This window comes from Oncorhynchus clarkii, chromosome 5 (assembly GCF_045791955.1).
Source record: "Oncorhynchus clarkii lewisi isolate Uvic-CL-2024 chromosome 5, UVic_Ocla_1.0, whole genome shotgun sequence".
Taxonomy (NCBI): Eukaryota; Metazoa; Chordata; class Actinopteri; order Salmoniformes; family Salmonidae; genus Oncorhynchus; species Oncorhynchus clarkii.
The window spans coordinates 80,432,469-80,449,419 of record NC_092151.1 but is presented as its reverse complement, the minus strand read 5'-3'; the positions used below and the strand labels follow the sequence as shown (position 1 = coordinate 80,449,419).

Here is a 16,951-nt window from a genome sequence, read left to right as displayed (position 1 = left end):
TGTCTCTGTGTGTGTGTGTGTGTGTGTGTGTCTGTGTGTGTGTGTCTCGTTGTGTTTAGGTGAGGTTAGTCAAAGGTCACGTGCCGTATAATTTATCGGTCTAGTGGCTGAGGGGTGACTGGACGATCAGTGTTAAGGAATGGAGAGCAGGTGTAAGGGTAGGTGTAATTCAGAACTCCAGCCATTACTTTCCTCAGTAAATGAAAAGGTTCCTGTCCCATGGAAGTCTTAACCTTGGCCACCACATGCACAGGTAGCAAATAAGCCTTGTCTGAGCCAGAACTGCAGCAGATGGAGCTCCTGTAGTATTGACTGGGTCAGTGCATGGTGGTGTGCATTTTTAGCAGCACTAAGGTGTGTGTGTAGAAAAACACTATTTTTAGCGCTTTAAGAATGGGTGTGCTCTCATGTAGGCTGTCACCCACCCACATGCCCCCCGATCCACATCGATGGAACAGTAGTGGAGAGGGTAGCAAGTTTTAAGTTCCTCGGCATTCACATCACAGACAAACTGAATTGGTCCACTCACACAGACAGCATCGTGAAGAAGGCGCAGCAGCGCCTCTTCAACCTCAGGAGGCTGAAGAAATTTGGCTCGTCACCAAAAGCACTCACAAACTTCTACAGATGCACAATCGAGAGCATCCTGTCGGGCTGTATCACCGCCTGGTACGGCAACTGCTCCGCCCTCAACCGTAAGGCTCTCCAGAGGGTAGTGAGGTCTGCACAACGCATCACCGGGGGCAAACTACCTGCCCTCCAGGACACCTACACCACCCGATGTTACAGGAAGGCCATAAAGATCATCAAGGACATCAACCACCCGAGCCACTGCCTGTTCACCCCGCTATCATCCAGAAGGCGAGGTCAGTACAGGTGCATCAAAGCTGGGACCGAGAGAAAAAACAGCTTCTATCTCAAGGCCATCAGACTGTTAAACAGCCACCACTAACATTGAGTGGCTGCTGCCAACACACTGACAATGACAGTGACTCACTCCAGCCACTTTAATAATGGGAATTGATGGGAAATGATGTAAATATATCACTAGCCACTTTAAACAATGCTACCTAATATAATGTTACTTACCTTACATTATTCATCTCATATGTATATGTATATACTGTACTCTATATCATCGACTGCATCCTTATGTAATACATGTATCACTAGCCACTTTAACTATGCCACTTTGTTTACATACTCATCTCATTTGTACATACTGTACTCGATACCATCTACTGTATCTTGCCTATGCTGCTCTGTACCATCACTCATTCATATATCCTTATGTACATATTCTTTATCTCCTTACACTGTGTATAAGACAGTAGTTTTGGAATTGTTAGTTAGATTACTTGTTGGTTATTACTGCATTGTCGGAACTAGAAGCACAAGCATTTCGCTACACTCGCATTAACATCTGCTAACCATGTGTATGTGACAAATAAAATTTGATTTGATTTGATGTACCAGGGGTCATGTTGAGTTCTGCAATCATAATTTTCATAATGCAGACCAAAAAAACAGTTTTAAACCATTTCACCGGCGTTTAATATTCAACAGAGATCAGGGGCGTGCAACCATAGTTTTTCTTCACAGAGAATACATTATTGCAACACATTTGGCAGAAAATAGCTTCATTTTCATCAGATAACCACAGAAGTGCAACGCTATTTGGATCTAAGCCACACAAGTAAATGAGCTTACAATGAAAAAGGTCATGATAAACATTATTTCTAAATGTTTATCATAGAAAGAACGTAGACAGCTACATTTCCTGTTACGCTTGAAGTTAATCTTGCATTTTACCATAGAGAAGTAGGCTCCACTGAGAAAAGTACCAGAGAAATGAGTTACACATCAGTCAGAGTGCTGTCTGCCAATAGAATGCCCTGTTCGTGAATTGTCATCCAAGTGGAGAAGTGCAACAGCAGCACAAAATGATTCTGATGTCGAGCAGAAATTACAATAAGAAGCATTTTGGATCTGTGTTTACAAAACGCAGCTAGATGTTTCTGCGTTTTCTTTTTTTTGGTGAGGGGGGGCTCTGAATTCTGCGTTAATGGGACCCACACACACGGGAGCCAGTTTTAGAGAGAGGCTAAGAGGGAGAGCAAGGGATAGAGAGAGGGAGAGAGAAAGAAAATAAGAATGAAAGCAGCTGACTGAACCAGATCTGTCTGCTTCTCAGTTTCTTCTTATAGAGAGCCCTTTGTGTGTGTGTTTGTGCATGATCATATTTTCCTGAGATTGCCGGTTTTCGTCCTCTGATACCCTCTCCGCCTCACACGTGCTCTCAGGTGTTCCAGTGCTTTGCTTGGGGGATAGAGGGAGGGAGGGAGGGGGAAAGGAGAGAAAGACATTCTAGACAAAGTCCACCAGACTGCTTTGCTATTCATCAATGCTCATTACATACAAGTAACACAAACACACACACAAACGGTAAAAAGGTGGCCCAGCCCTGGCCAGAGGCTGCATAGTGGTATCCTGTAGCCCTCTGTCTCTTTAAGAGAGAAGGGTGAAGGAGGACACCCCCAGAGGACAGACTAAAGATGAGAAGATAGAGCTATCAACAGCACAGTCAGGTCTGTCCACTCTACAACAGCCCTGTGGAATGTATGGAATGTGCGAGTTATCTACACAGGGACTCCAGTCCAATTCAACATACTGTAGATTATGGTTATTGACCATACAGATAGAGCTGCCAGGCCAGAAGTGTTTATATGCTGGTTGGCAGGGTAATGAAGGGGGGACTGAGGTATAAACAGAGCAGAGTGAGAGAAAGAGTGCGCAAGAACGAGACCAGAGGGGTTAAAAAAAATATATTCCCCCCAGCCCAGCGAGGAGAGGATTACGTTATTCCAAACAATGCCCTCTCAGAGAGAATGTGGCGTGTCCTCATTAGCATCCCCGCCCTCCACCCTGGTCCTTTTCTGTCCGCTCCCACGGCTCTAGGGACAAGTCCCGCACCCCTCCATGGGGCTGTTTCTGGTCCCAGGCAGAGCTATCTGGTCTGTTCTACCCAGAGTCCCTACAGCCTATCTGGCTTGCATCATAAATGGCCACCTATTCCCTAGTGCACTACTTTTTACCTAATACGGAAAAAGGTACCATTCGGGATGCACTCTTGATCTGGCTGCTCTCCCCCTACTTCAGAGACCACCGGTTCCAGACCACCGGTTCCAGACCACCGGTTCCAGACCACCGGTTCCATCAACATGGCCACAGCATGAAAATAATGTTCAGAGTAAGTAAATTATGGTACAGCAAAGGATGGGCAGCCTTACCAACCAACACACACACACACACACAAAAATAGCCACTGATGGAGGGTTTGGGGCTCAGAGCTAGGAGGCTCATACACGCTTGAGGAATCCTCCACCCACACACCCCTCTCCCTAATGGATGTGCTCATCCTCTGATCAGGCCACTGGTTACAGGCCTACATACAATGATGTGCTATTTTAATTTTTTTACTAGGCATGTCAGTTAAGAACAAATTCTTATTTACAATGACGGCCTACACCGGCCAAACCCGGACGACGCTGGGCCAATTGTGCGCCGCCCTATGGGACTCCCAATCACGGACGGTTGTGATACAGCCTGGAATTGAACGAGGGTATCTGTAGTGACGCCTCAAGCATTGAGATGCAGTGCTTTAGACCGCTGCGCCACTCGGTAGCCTCTGATCAGGCCACTAGTGACAGGCCTTCACACAATGGTGTGCTCATCCTCTGATCAGGCCACTAGTGACAGTCCTTCACACAATGATGTGCTCATCCTCTGATCAGGCCACTAGTGACAGGCCTTCACACAATGATGTGCTCATCCTCTGATCAGGCCACTAGTGACAGTCCTTCACACAATGATGTGCTCATCCTCTGATCAGGCCACTAGTGACAGGCCTTCACACAATGATGTGCTCATCCTCTGATCAGGCCACTAGTGACAGGCCTTCACACAATGATGTGCTCATCCTCTGATCAGGCCACTAGTGACAGGCCTACATACAACAGCATTTTGTGCACCAATTTAACACACAATGGTATAGGCTAATTTTAGACAACCGTACATCCTTCTGTAATGTAATGTAAACTTCAACCACTTTAGGTGGAGTAGTGTAAACATAGTCTGTGCTAATGCACACACACAATGTATGTATACATGTACACCCTTTCCTTCCGCCCATTCCTATCCTCAGAGCAACATCCTGTCCCCCATGACCACTTCCTGTCGGAGACAGAGTCGGACGGAGTAGACATTCTTAGCACTTCTGTTGTCCTCGCCCTTCCCTTATATCCAAGAATTTTCTAAAGGCATCCCAAACATCCTAACTCTTATCCAATGTCCTGTCTGTGTTTGACCTTAGACATCCAGAAGACAGCCCACCCTTTCAGTCACACATGCCTCAAATAACTGTCCCCTACAAGCCTAGTCTCCAAGGACTGTCCATGGATTTCCATTCTCAACAACACATACACATCAACTTCTAGTGTGTCCACAACATGAACATTAAACTCCATAACTAACTTTATTTTCACACTCAAATCATTGACTTTCTTTCCATCTTTCTATGGTTATACAGACAGAAGTACAAGGAAGCTTGGTTGTCAAGTTAAACCACAGCCAGGGGAGTAGGTGTTTATAGCAACGCGGGTGGATTTACATGTGAAAGCGTTGCTTTTAAATTGTACTGGATTGCACAAAAACAGTCCGTGCGAAGCCAGAAATGAAATAAAATTCCATTTCAACTTAGCTATGCCGGTAGGCAGGATGGTCATTATGACGAAGGGAATTTGAGACAAAATATCTAAAGGATTGTATTATTAAACAAAGACCCACCTCCTCCCTCCTTACCTCAAAATAAAAGTAATGCATGTGTGCCATATGTGGACAAAAAGGGAATAACTTGTGTGGGACTTTTGAGGTAAACAGACCCACGTTTGGAAAGTCTGTTTAATAATACAATCCTTTAGATATTTTGTCTCAAATTCCCTTTGTCATAATGACCATCCGCCCTGGCCACCGGCACAGTAAGTTGAAATGGAGTTGTTTTTAACTTCTGGTTTCCCACAGTTTTTGTGCAATCCAATACTATTAAAACAATGCTAGCACATGTAAATACACCCACGTTGCTAAGGGGAGTAAAGATCCACAACCACAAGGGGGATACAGGGCTGTCTGAGAGGGGCAGAGAAGCCCAGCTTCTGGTAGGGCTGGGACAATTACCATAGAACTGTGTAACCGACAGTTATGGTGGAAGAACATCATAAAAATAGAATTACCATCATAACCATTTTTTGTACGATTTTAGTTTTTGGGAACAAACACTTGACTGAAGACGGGATGGTCGGGCAATTTCACTGGTAAACTCATGGGCACACTCGCCTGGTATTGTGATGAAATAATGTATATGGTAATGTAGAATGTTCATTTAAATTATGCTAACTGATTTGGTTCATGCAAGGAAATTTATTTTTGTAAAGTCAGTTGAGTTGAATCAACAAATCACAGCACATATTGATGGGTAGACTTCTTGCTTTTACTTCCTGCTTTTTTCTTGCAATGGCCGCCAGTCCACCCATTACCCCATCATTGACTGGAATTGGGACACCCGTTCTATTCATTCTATTTTTATGACAGCACATGCAGTCAGGAGCAGAGGAGAGTTAAAAATGTGTGTTGAGCGGTTTTTACGGTGACTGCAGTCATTTGGCTGGCCATTAACTCTCACCCAAAATTCCATGGTGGTCACACCATGGGCTGGGTAGTGGAGCTAGAGCCGTTATCTTGGGGAGGAACAGAGACAGAACTCCAGTGACCTCTGGGTAATGCAGTTCTCAGCTGAAAGGGAGCCAGGCGGGCAGGCATACTGTATACTGTCTGCTGTCGCAGGTAGATCAACACTGAGGAGATGAAATTTGAGTTCTGCACAGCTCACTGTTCTCTCCTTGTCAGCAAAGCACACAATGTGTGTGTGTGTCCCCAACATGCCTGTTCCAGGGGGCACTCAGAATGTGCTGACTCAGACTCCTCTGACTGCCAAGGATGAACAGCCCTAGGCAACACAACTCTTACCTTACACACAATGCAAAACCTGAGTACCCAAGTCTCCTTCAATTATTTCCACATGTAGTCTAAAATAGATCAACTCCTTGTCTTGAATAGCCTTGACACTCCCAGACAGATGCCAAAACCCACCCTGAAAGGAGAAAGCATTCCCAGTTTCACACCCCAATACATTTACATAAACTAGGGCTGGGAATAGCCAGGGACCTAACGATATGATATCATCACGATACTTAGGTGCAGGAATGATATGCATTGTGATTCGATATGTACTGCGATTCGATACTGGGATTTTATTGCGATTTGATATTCCAAACATATTGATCACTATATGTCTGCTGCAGAGAGACAAGAGAAAGCACCAGAAACTCGTTTTGGGAAGTCAGGGAAATAATAGTGCTGAAAACACGAGCTATAATAGGATGAAAAATACCAGAGTTTTGGCGCAGGTACAGCTGACTAGCGCTAGCTAACGCTGCCAACTGCAGCAAAAATAGCCTTCTTACTTGGAGCCAAAAATAATGTTGCGATCTGTAACTATTGATCACTAACATATATTTCATAACAAACGGGCATCTTCCAACATTGCTATAAGCTAGTGTGTACAAACTTACAACAGGCCGTTAACAACAACAATGTAAAGCAGGGGATCCCAAAGATGAGGTCCGTGACCCCATTTTTATATACATTTTTTCGAGACCCACACACAATGTAAAAAGTGGGATGTAATCAACTGCCAATGTTTACTTTTTTAATTGGAGATGTGACAGTCTAATACAAATCAGTCTGACAATACTTTTGACAGTATTTCAATATGAAGGAAGTGTGGTTTGAAGTGACTGAAACGCATCAGAAAGGTACTGGGAATGTTGTATGATCTTCTGTGTAGAAAAGAACATCATCATTGATAATCTCTCCCAGTCTGATTTAGTGTCTGGTCTAATGAGTTCTGTGCAGATTGTGGATATTGTAGAGGGAAACAGACACATACAGTGGGGCAAAAAAGTATTTAGTCAGCCACCAATTGTGCAAGTTATCCCACTTAAAAAGATGAGAGGCCTGTAATTTTCATCACATGTACACTTCAACTATGACAGACAAAATGAGAAAAAAAATCCAGAAAATCACATTGTAGGATTTTTAATGAATTTATTTGCAAATTATGGTGAAAAATAAGTATTTGGAGATTTCTGGCTCTCACAGACCTGTAACTTCTTCTTTAATAGGCTCCTCTGTCCTCCACTCGTTACCTGTATTAATGGCACCTGTTTGAACTTGTTATCAGTATAAAATACACCTGTCCACAACCTCAAACAGTCACACTTCAAACTCCACTATGGCCAAGACCAAAGAGCTGTCAAAGGACACCAGAAACAAAATTGTAGACCTGCACCAGACTGGGAAGACTGAATCTGCAATGGGTAAGCAGCTTGGTTTGAAGAAATCAACTGTGGGAGCAATTATTAGGAAATGAAAGACATACAAGACCACTGATAATCTCCCTCGATCTAGAGCTCCACGCAAGATCTCACCCCGTGTGGTCAAAATGATCACAAGAACGGTGAGCAAAAATCCCAGAACCACACGGGGGGACCTAGTGAATGAACTGCAGAGAGCTGGGACCAAAGTAACAAAGCCTACCATCAGTAACACACTATCCTGCAGTCAAATCCTGCAGTGCCAGACGTGTCCCCCTGCTTAAGTCAGTACATGTCCAGGCCCGTCTGAAGTTTGCTAGAGAGCATTTGGATGATCCAGAAGAAGATTGGAAGAATGTCATATGGTCAGATGAAACCAAAATATAACTTTTTGGTAAAAACTCAACTCGTCGTGTTTGGAGGACAAAGAATGCCGAGTTGCATCCAAAGAACACCATACCTACTGTGAAGCATGGGGGTGGAAACATCATGCTTTGGGGCTGTTTTTCTGCAAAGGGACCAGGACGACTGATCCTTGTAAAGGAAAGAATGAATGGGGCCATGTATCATGAGATTTTGAGTGAAAACCTCCTTCCATCAGCAAGGGCATTGAAGATGAAACGTGGCTGGGTCTTTCAGCAAGACAATGATCCCAAACACACCGCCCGGGCAACTAAGGAGTGGCTTAGTAAGAAGCATTTCAAGGTCCTGGAATGGCCTAGCCAGTCTCCAGATCTTAACCCCATAGAAAATCTTTGGAGGGAGTTGAAAGTCCGTGTTGCCCAGCAACAGCCCCAAAACATCACTGCTCTAGAGAAGATCTGCATGGAGGAATGGGCCAAAATACCAGCAGCAGTGTGTGAAAACCTTGTGAAGACTTACAGAAAACATTTGACCTCTGTCATTGCCAACAAAGGGTATATAACAAAGTATTGAGAAACTTTTGTTATTGACCAAATACTTATTTTCCACCATAATTTGCAAATAAATTCATAAAAAAATCCTACAATGTGATTTTCTGGATTTTTTTTTCTCATTTTGTCTGTCATAGTTGAAGTGTACCTATGATGAAAATTACAGGCCTCAATTGGTGGCTGACTAAATACTTTTTTGCCCCACTGTACGTGTTCCTGAGAGTATTTTCTTTCAGTGATGGGATCATAATATTGTTTAGCCTAAATGGTTCAAAAGATAGAGCGACATTTTTTGAAAGAAAACAGAATCCGCTCTGTTTATTACAACCGCATCACGCTGCTACCGGAGGTTACTGAAGTAACCCCTATGAATCAAGCGCAATTTTTGCTCTCGCGACCCCATCCTAGTTTGTCAACTGGTTGTAACTGTAACATGAATGATTAAGAGTCCTTTACAGGGTTAATCTGCAGTTGAAAAAGTGACCACCCCGTTTTGGTAAAAAGCTGAGGGATGGGCCTGGAGAAATCTAACCACTCTAACATTCATAGACAGAACTATAGTATGTATCCAAAATTATTGTTTAAACCATGCTTTGAGGCTATACAGTGATTGTTTACATTTACAAACAGAGTAAACCAAGCTTATATTTTGGGTTGTGGTTTAGTGACAGTTGTAGTAAGCGTATGAGAAATGTATAAATTATATTCTTAAACAATCAATGGGAATATATGACTAATGTATAAATCAAAAAACTGCAGATTGCCTCTTTAACTGAATGGATACTTTCTGAATTTAATGAATGGGTACTTGGCATGCAAAGAGAGAAAGAAATAGAGAGGTGGTGGCATGAGAGAGAACGAGAGAAAGAGAGGGGGTGGCATGAGAAAGAGAGAGGGGGTGGCATGAGAGGGGTGGCATGACAGAGAAAGACGGAGAGCTTCAGTCCAGAAATCTCTCTGAAACAGTATGTTCCTGATTACAAGACTTCCCTTCTCTCCTCCATCATACTGGTGCTTCTCCTTTTTCCTCTCACACCACATTCTTGCTCAATGCAGGCCCCTGCACACCATACCAGCTACTCTCACACAGAGACACAGGTACAAAAGCTCTCTGTAGACTATCCCTGCCCTGGGGAGACCTGGAGCCATGTATAACACATATAACACATAACAGATCATCTCCTTTACTAGTGTTATTCTAGGCCAGGGATGGGCAACTCCACCCCCTTTTGTAGGCCCATGGATCAATTTCCACACAGAAAAAAAGTCTTAACTCTCAACTAGATTAGTAGAATACCCAATGTGCAATTTGTAAATTCCGTTGTGATTCAGCAGTTCTCGTTATGTCAGTCACTGATAGTCACTCAATTAGCCCATGTCAGCAAAACATTTTTAGATTGGCAAATTATTCTAGCGGAAAGCTATCCATCTAAACTTGTAGTAATCTTGGGGGCATTGATTTTGTTAGTCACACTCATACCACATTAAAAACTACTAATTTTTCATGGCAAAATTACTACAATTTCATAAAATTTGTTAGCCTATACATTTCTCTCTGCACCATGCAAAATGTGTAGAATTGCAGGAAATTATAGGGTAGGCAGCATAAATGTAACCACATGTAATATATAGATTTGCATTAGTAAACGCATCAAAGTTACACCTAATTTTTACACCTAATTTTCTATTTTTCGAGTTATTACAGAAAACCAATCAGAATTCTGAAGGATGCCAGAAGTCATGTTGGAAAATGTTTTTCCAGGGGATGATGTAATACGGAGGACCCGATAAGCCAGCCTATTCCCTATAATGTAAACTCCAAAAGAAATAACTTCAAATGTATAACTTCAAATTAAACCAAATAATTTGCACTCATGATTTCTGTTTTCAATTACATTTTCTGCCAACTTATAAGCAAATACTTTATGAATGTATTGTTACAAATAAACTTGCAAGGTTGCTTGCCAACTTGCCTGCTAACGTCAGCCTTATTCGCCTGCTAACGTCAGCCTTATTCGCCTGCTAACGTCAGCCATGTTCGCCTGCTAACGTCAGCCATGTTCGCCTGCTAACGTCAGCCATGTTCGCCTGTTAACGTCAGCCATGTTCGCCTGCTAACGTCAGCCATGTTCGCCTGCTAACGTCAGCCATGTTCGCCTGCTAACGTCAGCCATGTTCGCCTGCTAACGTCAGCCATGTTCGCCTGCTAACGTCAGCCATGTTCGCCTGCTAACGTCAGCCATGTTCGCCTGCTAACGTCAGCCATGTTCGCCTGCTAACGTCAGCCATGTTCGCCTGCTAACGTCAGCCATGTTCGCCTGCTAACGTCAGCCATGTTCGCCTGCTAACGTCAGCCATGTTCGGCTGCTAACGTCAGCCATGTTCGCCTGCTAACGTCAGCCATATTCGCCTGCTAACGTCAGCCATATTCGCCTGCTAACGTCAGCCATATTCGCCTGCTAACGTCAGCCATATTCGCCTGCTAACGTCAGCCATATTCGCCTGCTAACGTCAGCCATATTCGCCTGCTAACGTCAGCCATATTCGCCTGCTAACGTCAGCCATATTCGCCTGCTAACGTCAGCCATATTCGCCTGCTAACGTCAGCCATATTCGCCGGCTAACGTCAGCCTTATTCGCCGGCTAACGTCAGCCTTATTCGCCTGCTAACGTCAGCCTTATTCGCCTGCTAACGTCAGCCTTATTAGCCTGCTAACTTTGTTTGCACTACATGAGTCAGCCAGTTGCTATCAACACCTATTTTACAGCTACATTAAAGTAAACCAATGTTTTGGAAATGCATAATGCCATCTAACCAGTTATCAAAGAATGTTAGCTATATGCAGTTGTAACGGATGTGAAATAGCTAGCTAGTTAGCGGTGGTGCGCGCTAAATAGCATTTCAATCGGTGACGTCACTTGCTCTGAGACCTTGAAATAGTGTTTCCCCTTGCTCTGCAAGGGCCGCGGCTTTGTGGAGCGATGGGTAACGATGTGTGCAGAGGGTCCCTGGTTCGAGCCCGGGTATGGGCGAGGGGACGTTTAAAGTTATACTGTTACACAGTCATCTTAGTCCGCAAGCTAGCCAGCTACATGTATTCAGGGACTGAACCACCCAGTCTATAATAAGCCTTTGACCACACTGTTACATTGGTGAGTAAAAGCTTCCTAACCTTTAACTCTAAAACTTCAACAGCCCCCCAACAAAATGTTGCTTAAGGACCCCAAAAAGCTAGAGCCAGCTCTGACTGCATGTGTGGGTATGGATGCGGGTACGCAGACCCGCGAGCCATTAAGGCCCCACATGATGAGTTCTGATTTTTTTGTGGCCCCCACCCCCATCAAAGTTGCCCATCTCTGTTCTAGGCCATATCAAACATAAGCGGTTTGTTTGTTAGGGATTCGTTTTTTTCATCTGAATGCCTGTGGTTAGATCTGAGGTGATATGGTCAAAAACAAATCTACTTATTGTTAACCTCAAAACATACTGATCCCTGCTGCCCAAATGCTCCATCCTCCCTCCAACAACATCCAAAACAATAACACACTTTTCCAAAGTGGTTCCTAACAATCATTGTGATCTTGGGGCATCATGGAAAATGAGCACACCTGTTACCTCCAGATGTGTCTGCCTATTCATCATTCCCCATGGGGGGGTGGAGCGTGTAGGCGGTTCGGAGGCACAAGGCAGGCTATTGTCTCCGGCCGCTGGAACAATTGAATCATCTTCTTGTTTTGACAATCCGACTGACCAAACATAATGCCATTGTAGTGGATGGTCACACAGTACTTTAGTAGGACTAAGAATGGGTTGACAGCATGATAATGGGCAGAGCACTAGCCAAACACAATCAAACTGACAGCCAGGGCAGGGATAGCAGTGCAGGGGCCAAGGGAGAACCACCAAGCTAAGCTAACCTAGAGAATCTGACTAGAAGCTGCTTACCCTGGCTGTGTCCTTATTTAGCACTGAAACAGTCACCTGACCCACCCAATCCTCACTCACCTTCAACACAGAAATACTGGTACACTTTATTTGAAGGGTGCCTACTTAATAACCTACATAAGGACATCATAACAAAATCCACAGATAAAGCATGTATAACCAGTACATAATCATTCATTAATAGCCACAATAATAAATGAATCACATTTTCTAAGGTCACACTCACCTGCGTAGAAGCGTATGAGACAGCCTATTTCTGGGTCCATACCCTCTTCCTGTACCCGCCACGGGTCTCCATAGCCCAGATTAGAGAGGTACTCATTCTGCATCTGCAGAGGCTTCTCATCATCCTCCAGCCTCCTCATAGCTCCACCGTGCAGCTGGGCGAAGAGGGCCGGTGCTGGTGAGGCTTTCTCTGGGCCCGGGACCCCTCTCAGCTCCCCTGAAACGACCAGGTCACGCTCAACAGCTGCTCTGCCAGTCAGAGGTAGGGCCAGTGAGTTACTGCCACAGCTTGACAGGGGATTGATCAGTCTGGGTTCTCCTCCAGTGCTACCTGTTTTTCCACCTTCATCAGTAGCGTTTTTGTCTTCCAGTTGGTTTGACTTTGATAGCCTGTTATCAGGAGCTTTGCAGGCATCAGTTGAGGGGACGTGCATGGATTTCCCCTCCAGGGTCTGTTGCTGAGTGACAGTGGGGATGCTGTCTGTGTGTGTCGGGGAAGGGTCAAGCTCAACCTCGTCTGAGGAACTCCCAAACGGGTCCAATTCCTCCGTGGCAGAATCTAAGTTTGGGCTGAGCACTGAGGAGTTTGTCCCAAGGACAGCAGCATCACTGAGGGAGTCCCGGTGTTGGCTGGGCCGCAGACCACCGGGGCTCAAATCATCAAAGGTGCTACTCTCCATGTCTGAGCCTGAATACAGTCCACAACTGTCGGCCCCACTCAGGCCCATGTCTGCACCCTCACTGTCATTTAGATAAACCTCAGAGGAAGAGGTGCTTGGTATCTTGTAGTCAGAAAGTAATATATTTGTTTCCAGGTAATATTGAGCATGGTTGTTATTGCTATGAAGCCGCTTGATTGGAGAGACTGGTTGGTTCTCCTCTGACCCTGAGTAGGAGATCACAGAACCCGGGTAGGAGGTCTTCACGTTGTTACTTTTATTCACACCAAGTTGGTAGTCAATATGCCCATGGCTACCATTGCAGTTACCGTTCAGGTCAACATAAGCACTTGTTTTGCGAGTCATTCTTAGTATCCCTCCACATTTACCTCCAAGCTGCCCCAGACGAGCCGCTATCTCCCCAGCGGTGGTGTCCACCGTGCATAGTACCGCCCGGGGGTAGGAGGGCGTGAGTCGGTCATGGACGTGGATACAACCCTGCTGGAGGTCAGCTCGGACCCACGCCTTGTCGTTGGGCTGGAGCTGCTTCGCCTGCTTCTGGCGAAGCAAGGTCTTTCTATCCAGGCTCAGTGTGTTGTTGACAGACGATGCGGACAGTGTGGGTCTCACTCCCCCAACGGAGGAGACTGCGGGTGGGCTTGAGGTTGTCAAAGCTGCGGCCGAGAGGTTCCTCTTGTGCCGCCGTCTCCTGGTCAACAACGAGTTCACGCTGGTGCTGCTGACCGATACGAGGCTGTAAATGTTGGGTGTTTTACCGGTGGTCATGTTGAGATTGGCAGCACTACTGGTGGCGTTAGCAGCCTGGTTTTGGTAAATCCCGTTCCGTATCGCTATGTGAAGTAGGGAGGTGGTAGCAAGTCCCAAGAGTTTTGTCTCCCCGCCCCCGCCATCATCTTCCCCCGTCGCAGTTATTTTTCCAGCGGGGAAGAGTGCACCACCACTGGCCTTTAAAAACTTGCTGCCACTTCTTATTTGTCCAATTTCCGAGTCTAATATTCCGACTGATGTTGACAGGGAATCCACCTCCAATCGGCTCCTCTCCCCAGCCACTATCCGCACACTTTCCATTTTCCGCAAGTGAATGCGCTAACGTTAGCAAGCAAGCTAACAGTAGCAACAACCACTACGAACTCCAAATAAATAAAGCTAGTTAGCTAACGTTAGTTCCGGCAGGTACCCTTGCAGTTTATTCGTTACATACATTATTCCACTTGCGTTTTCCAGCTAGCAATTGAGAAAGCAAGAGAGCTAGCCAGGCCGTGCAATTTGTTTTCTTTTGCTGGCTGCTGGTGAAATCGCCGGTCAATGCCGCTCGGTTGCTATCGATACCGCCATTATAGAGGATGTTTTGCTGCGGTACGAAACCAGCCAGTCAAGCTCATTAGATATGTGAAGCATTTGATGAAGCTGGCGGGATTTGAAGATTTGTTTACACCCACGAAAGCTTTATATTTATGAGATGACGTAAAGATCCCTGCATGGACTTCTGGGAAATGTAGTTTTCTATATTTAACTTTCCCTTTAGCAGCGACATTAGTCCATAGTTTCTAAACCCCGAGTCACAACATCACAACACTTCAGGAAACGCTTGCGAAGGAGACCAAGCAGACCAGGCCGGGGTTTGGGGTTAGAGAATTCAATGAGAGAAGTGAAACGTTATTCCTTAGTTGTTAATTTTCTCGAAATCGAAAGAAACAAAATACATTCGAGACAATGTTTAAAGTAGTTTAACATGTTATTACTTCAAACTCGTGAAAGTGACAAACTGACACGTTTTAATTTTCGTCCAAAATAACTTTATATAGGAGTGCCATTGATTTTGACGGGTTGCACATGCGTAGTTCGGCACGATAGGCCCGTTAGACCCGAGTATGTGTTTCTAGGCATGAGTTTTGCTTGTCAAAGTCGCCATGGGATAACTGGGCCCAAAATCTGTCTTATCCAGCAGGTGGCGCTCAGTTTTTGTATGGAGGTCAAGGAGGGTGTCGAATTTGGTTAACAGAAAATGTAATGGTTTATTTGCTACGTGTGGCTTATTTGACCGAATCAAAGTTTCGTTATGACTATGTTGTTACGTATGGAACGCCGTTTGGGTCTTTGCGTGTCCAAAAGATACACGTCAAATAACACAATTTGACCGTTAAGTAAGCTTTAATTTGACACGTCAAATAACTATTTTATTATAGAATGTTGTGTGCTGAATTTGCATGTGTAAGCCAAGCGCCACCATTACTGTCAAAGCTGTACAATACTGCGCTTCTGTGTGAGCATTTGAAATTAGACCAGGATCAAACAAGCAGGATCAAAAATGTTTGCAAATATATTTGATACAGATGTTATTAGCAACTTCTGGGGTAGTTAGCTAGCACCAATGCAACCAGCCTGAAAACAATAACCAGTCAAACTGCAGTCATTTTCAATATTCTTAGCAATGGTTTAGGAATCCATGTGAGTAAGTATTAGCTAGGTAGCTATCTACTTGTTGTTCTTCTATTGAAATCACTAGCTAGCCAGCTACTTAACCCTGTTGCCCAAAACAAACGTTATAAACAGCCAGCTAGCTTCATCTGGCTAGTATGACTTGACCGGACAGGGTTATGTGTTGTGAAACTAGCCACAATAGTGGAATTTGCGTTTCGGCTTCAAAATAAAGTCCATATTTGAAAGCAATGCGGAAGGTTACAATTGTTGGAATCATGCCGTATTTTAGACTACATAATCTTAAACATGGTCGGAGTGTTGGAATGTGGAGAAATGAAATGGAGTATGAGTCTACTCCCACAGAAAATAACTGGGAAGAGTTCACGCAAATATGATCGTCATAGTAGCTCTTATTGAGGGACTTTGACTGTGGGAATGTACCTACCCAGTCAGCCTATTGTGCATATTGACATTTATATTGCACTGTACAGCCTTACCCAATGAAAGTCCTCCTCAGAGTTATCAGGCTCCAAAACATCCAGGTCATATTGTTTTTCCTCTGGAATGGTGTTCAATACACATAGTAGGTTGACTGGTACAATAAATGTGTCTCAATTCACAGTGGTTTCAGGTCCCGCAATAAAAGCTATGATACTAATGTTCTCTGGGTGTCATTGAGTAGAGTAGACTGATACAGTGAAATAAGTATTTTTTTTGTAATTATTTTTTTTATTTCACCTTTATTTAACCAGGTAGGCTAGTTGAGAACAAGTTCTCATTTACAACTGCGACCTGGCCAAGATAAAGCATAGCAGTGTGAACAGACAACACAGTATGCCCCGAATGCAATTCTAAAGTATAATACAACCCTTGTGATTAACACATTTTTGTCAAATTAACAAATTATTGTATTTTGTTGAATTTATATAAGAACATTATCTGTATTCATCTGTATCGCTTTCAATTAGATACTTTTATTTTGAAGGTGAACCGCAAATTCCACAATCGTGGCTAATCCTTATTGTGGCTAGCTTCACATAGGTGGGTCCGACCACGATTAATCAAATAGGAACTGTCTTGTAAATTAGGGGTATTTTGGGTAATGACACGTGCTAACTATAGCTACTGAAACAGATTATGTAGTTTTGCTATGTTTTTGGGGAAGAACATTGTTTGCATCCATCAGCTAGCTAGCTTTTTTCTAACCAGCACGGTCCAGAGTTTGGGGAAGTGTGTCTGCGCTCGTGCAGTAGCGGCAGGTGCACGAGACAAGAC

General features: G+C 44.3%; 1 protein-coding gene across 3 annotated transcripts in view; it reads right to left on the bottom strand.

Annotated features, from left to right (window-relative positions):
• The window catches only part of LOC139409431 (PH domain leucine-rich repeat protein phosphatase 1-like), a 54,334-nt gene extending 39,720 nt beyond the window's left edge, over window positions 1-14,614 (bottom strand). For all 3 annotated transcript variants that reach the window (XM_071154581.1, XM_071154582.1, XM_071154583.1), the window contains exon 1: window positions 12,577-14,614. In XM_071154581.1, coding sequence (XP_071010682.1) covers window positions 12,577-14,323 — 1,747 coding nt within the window. In that variant the 5' untranslated portion in view covers window positions 14,324-14,614. The remainder of the gene's footprint in view (window positions 1-12,576) is intronic.
• Between the last annotated feature and the right edge of the window lie 2,337 nt (window positions 14,615-16,951).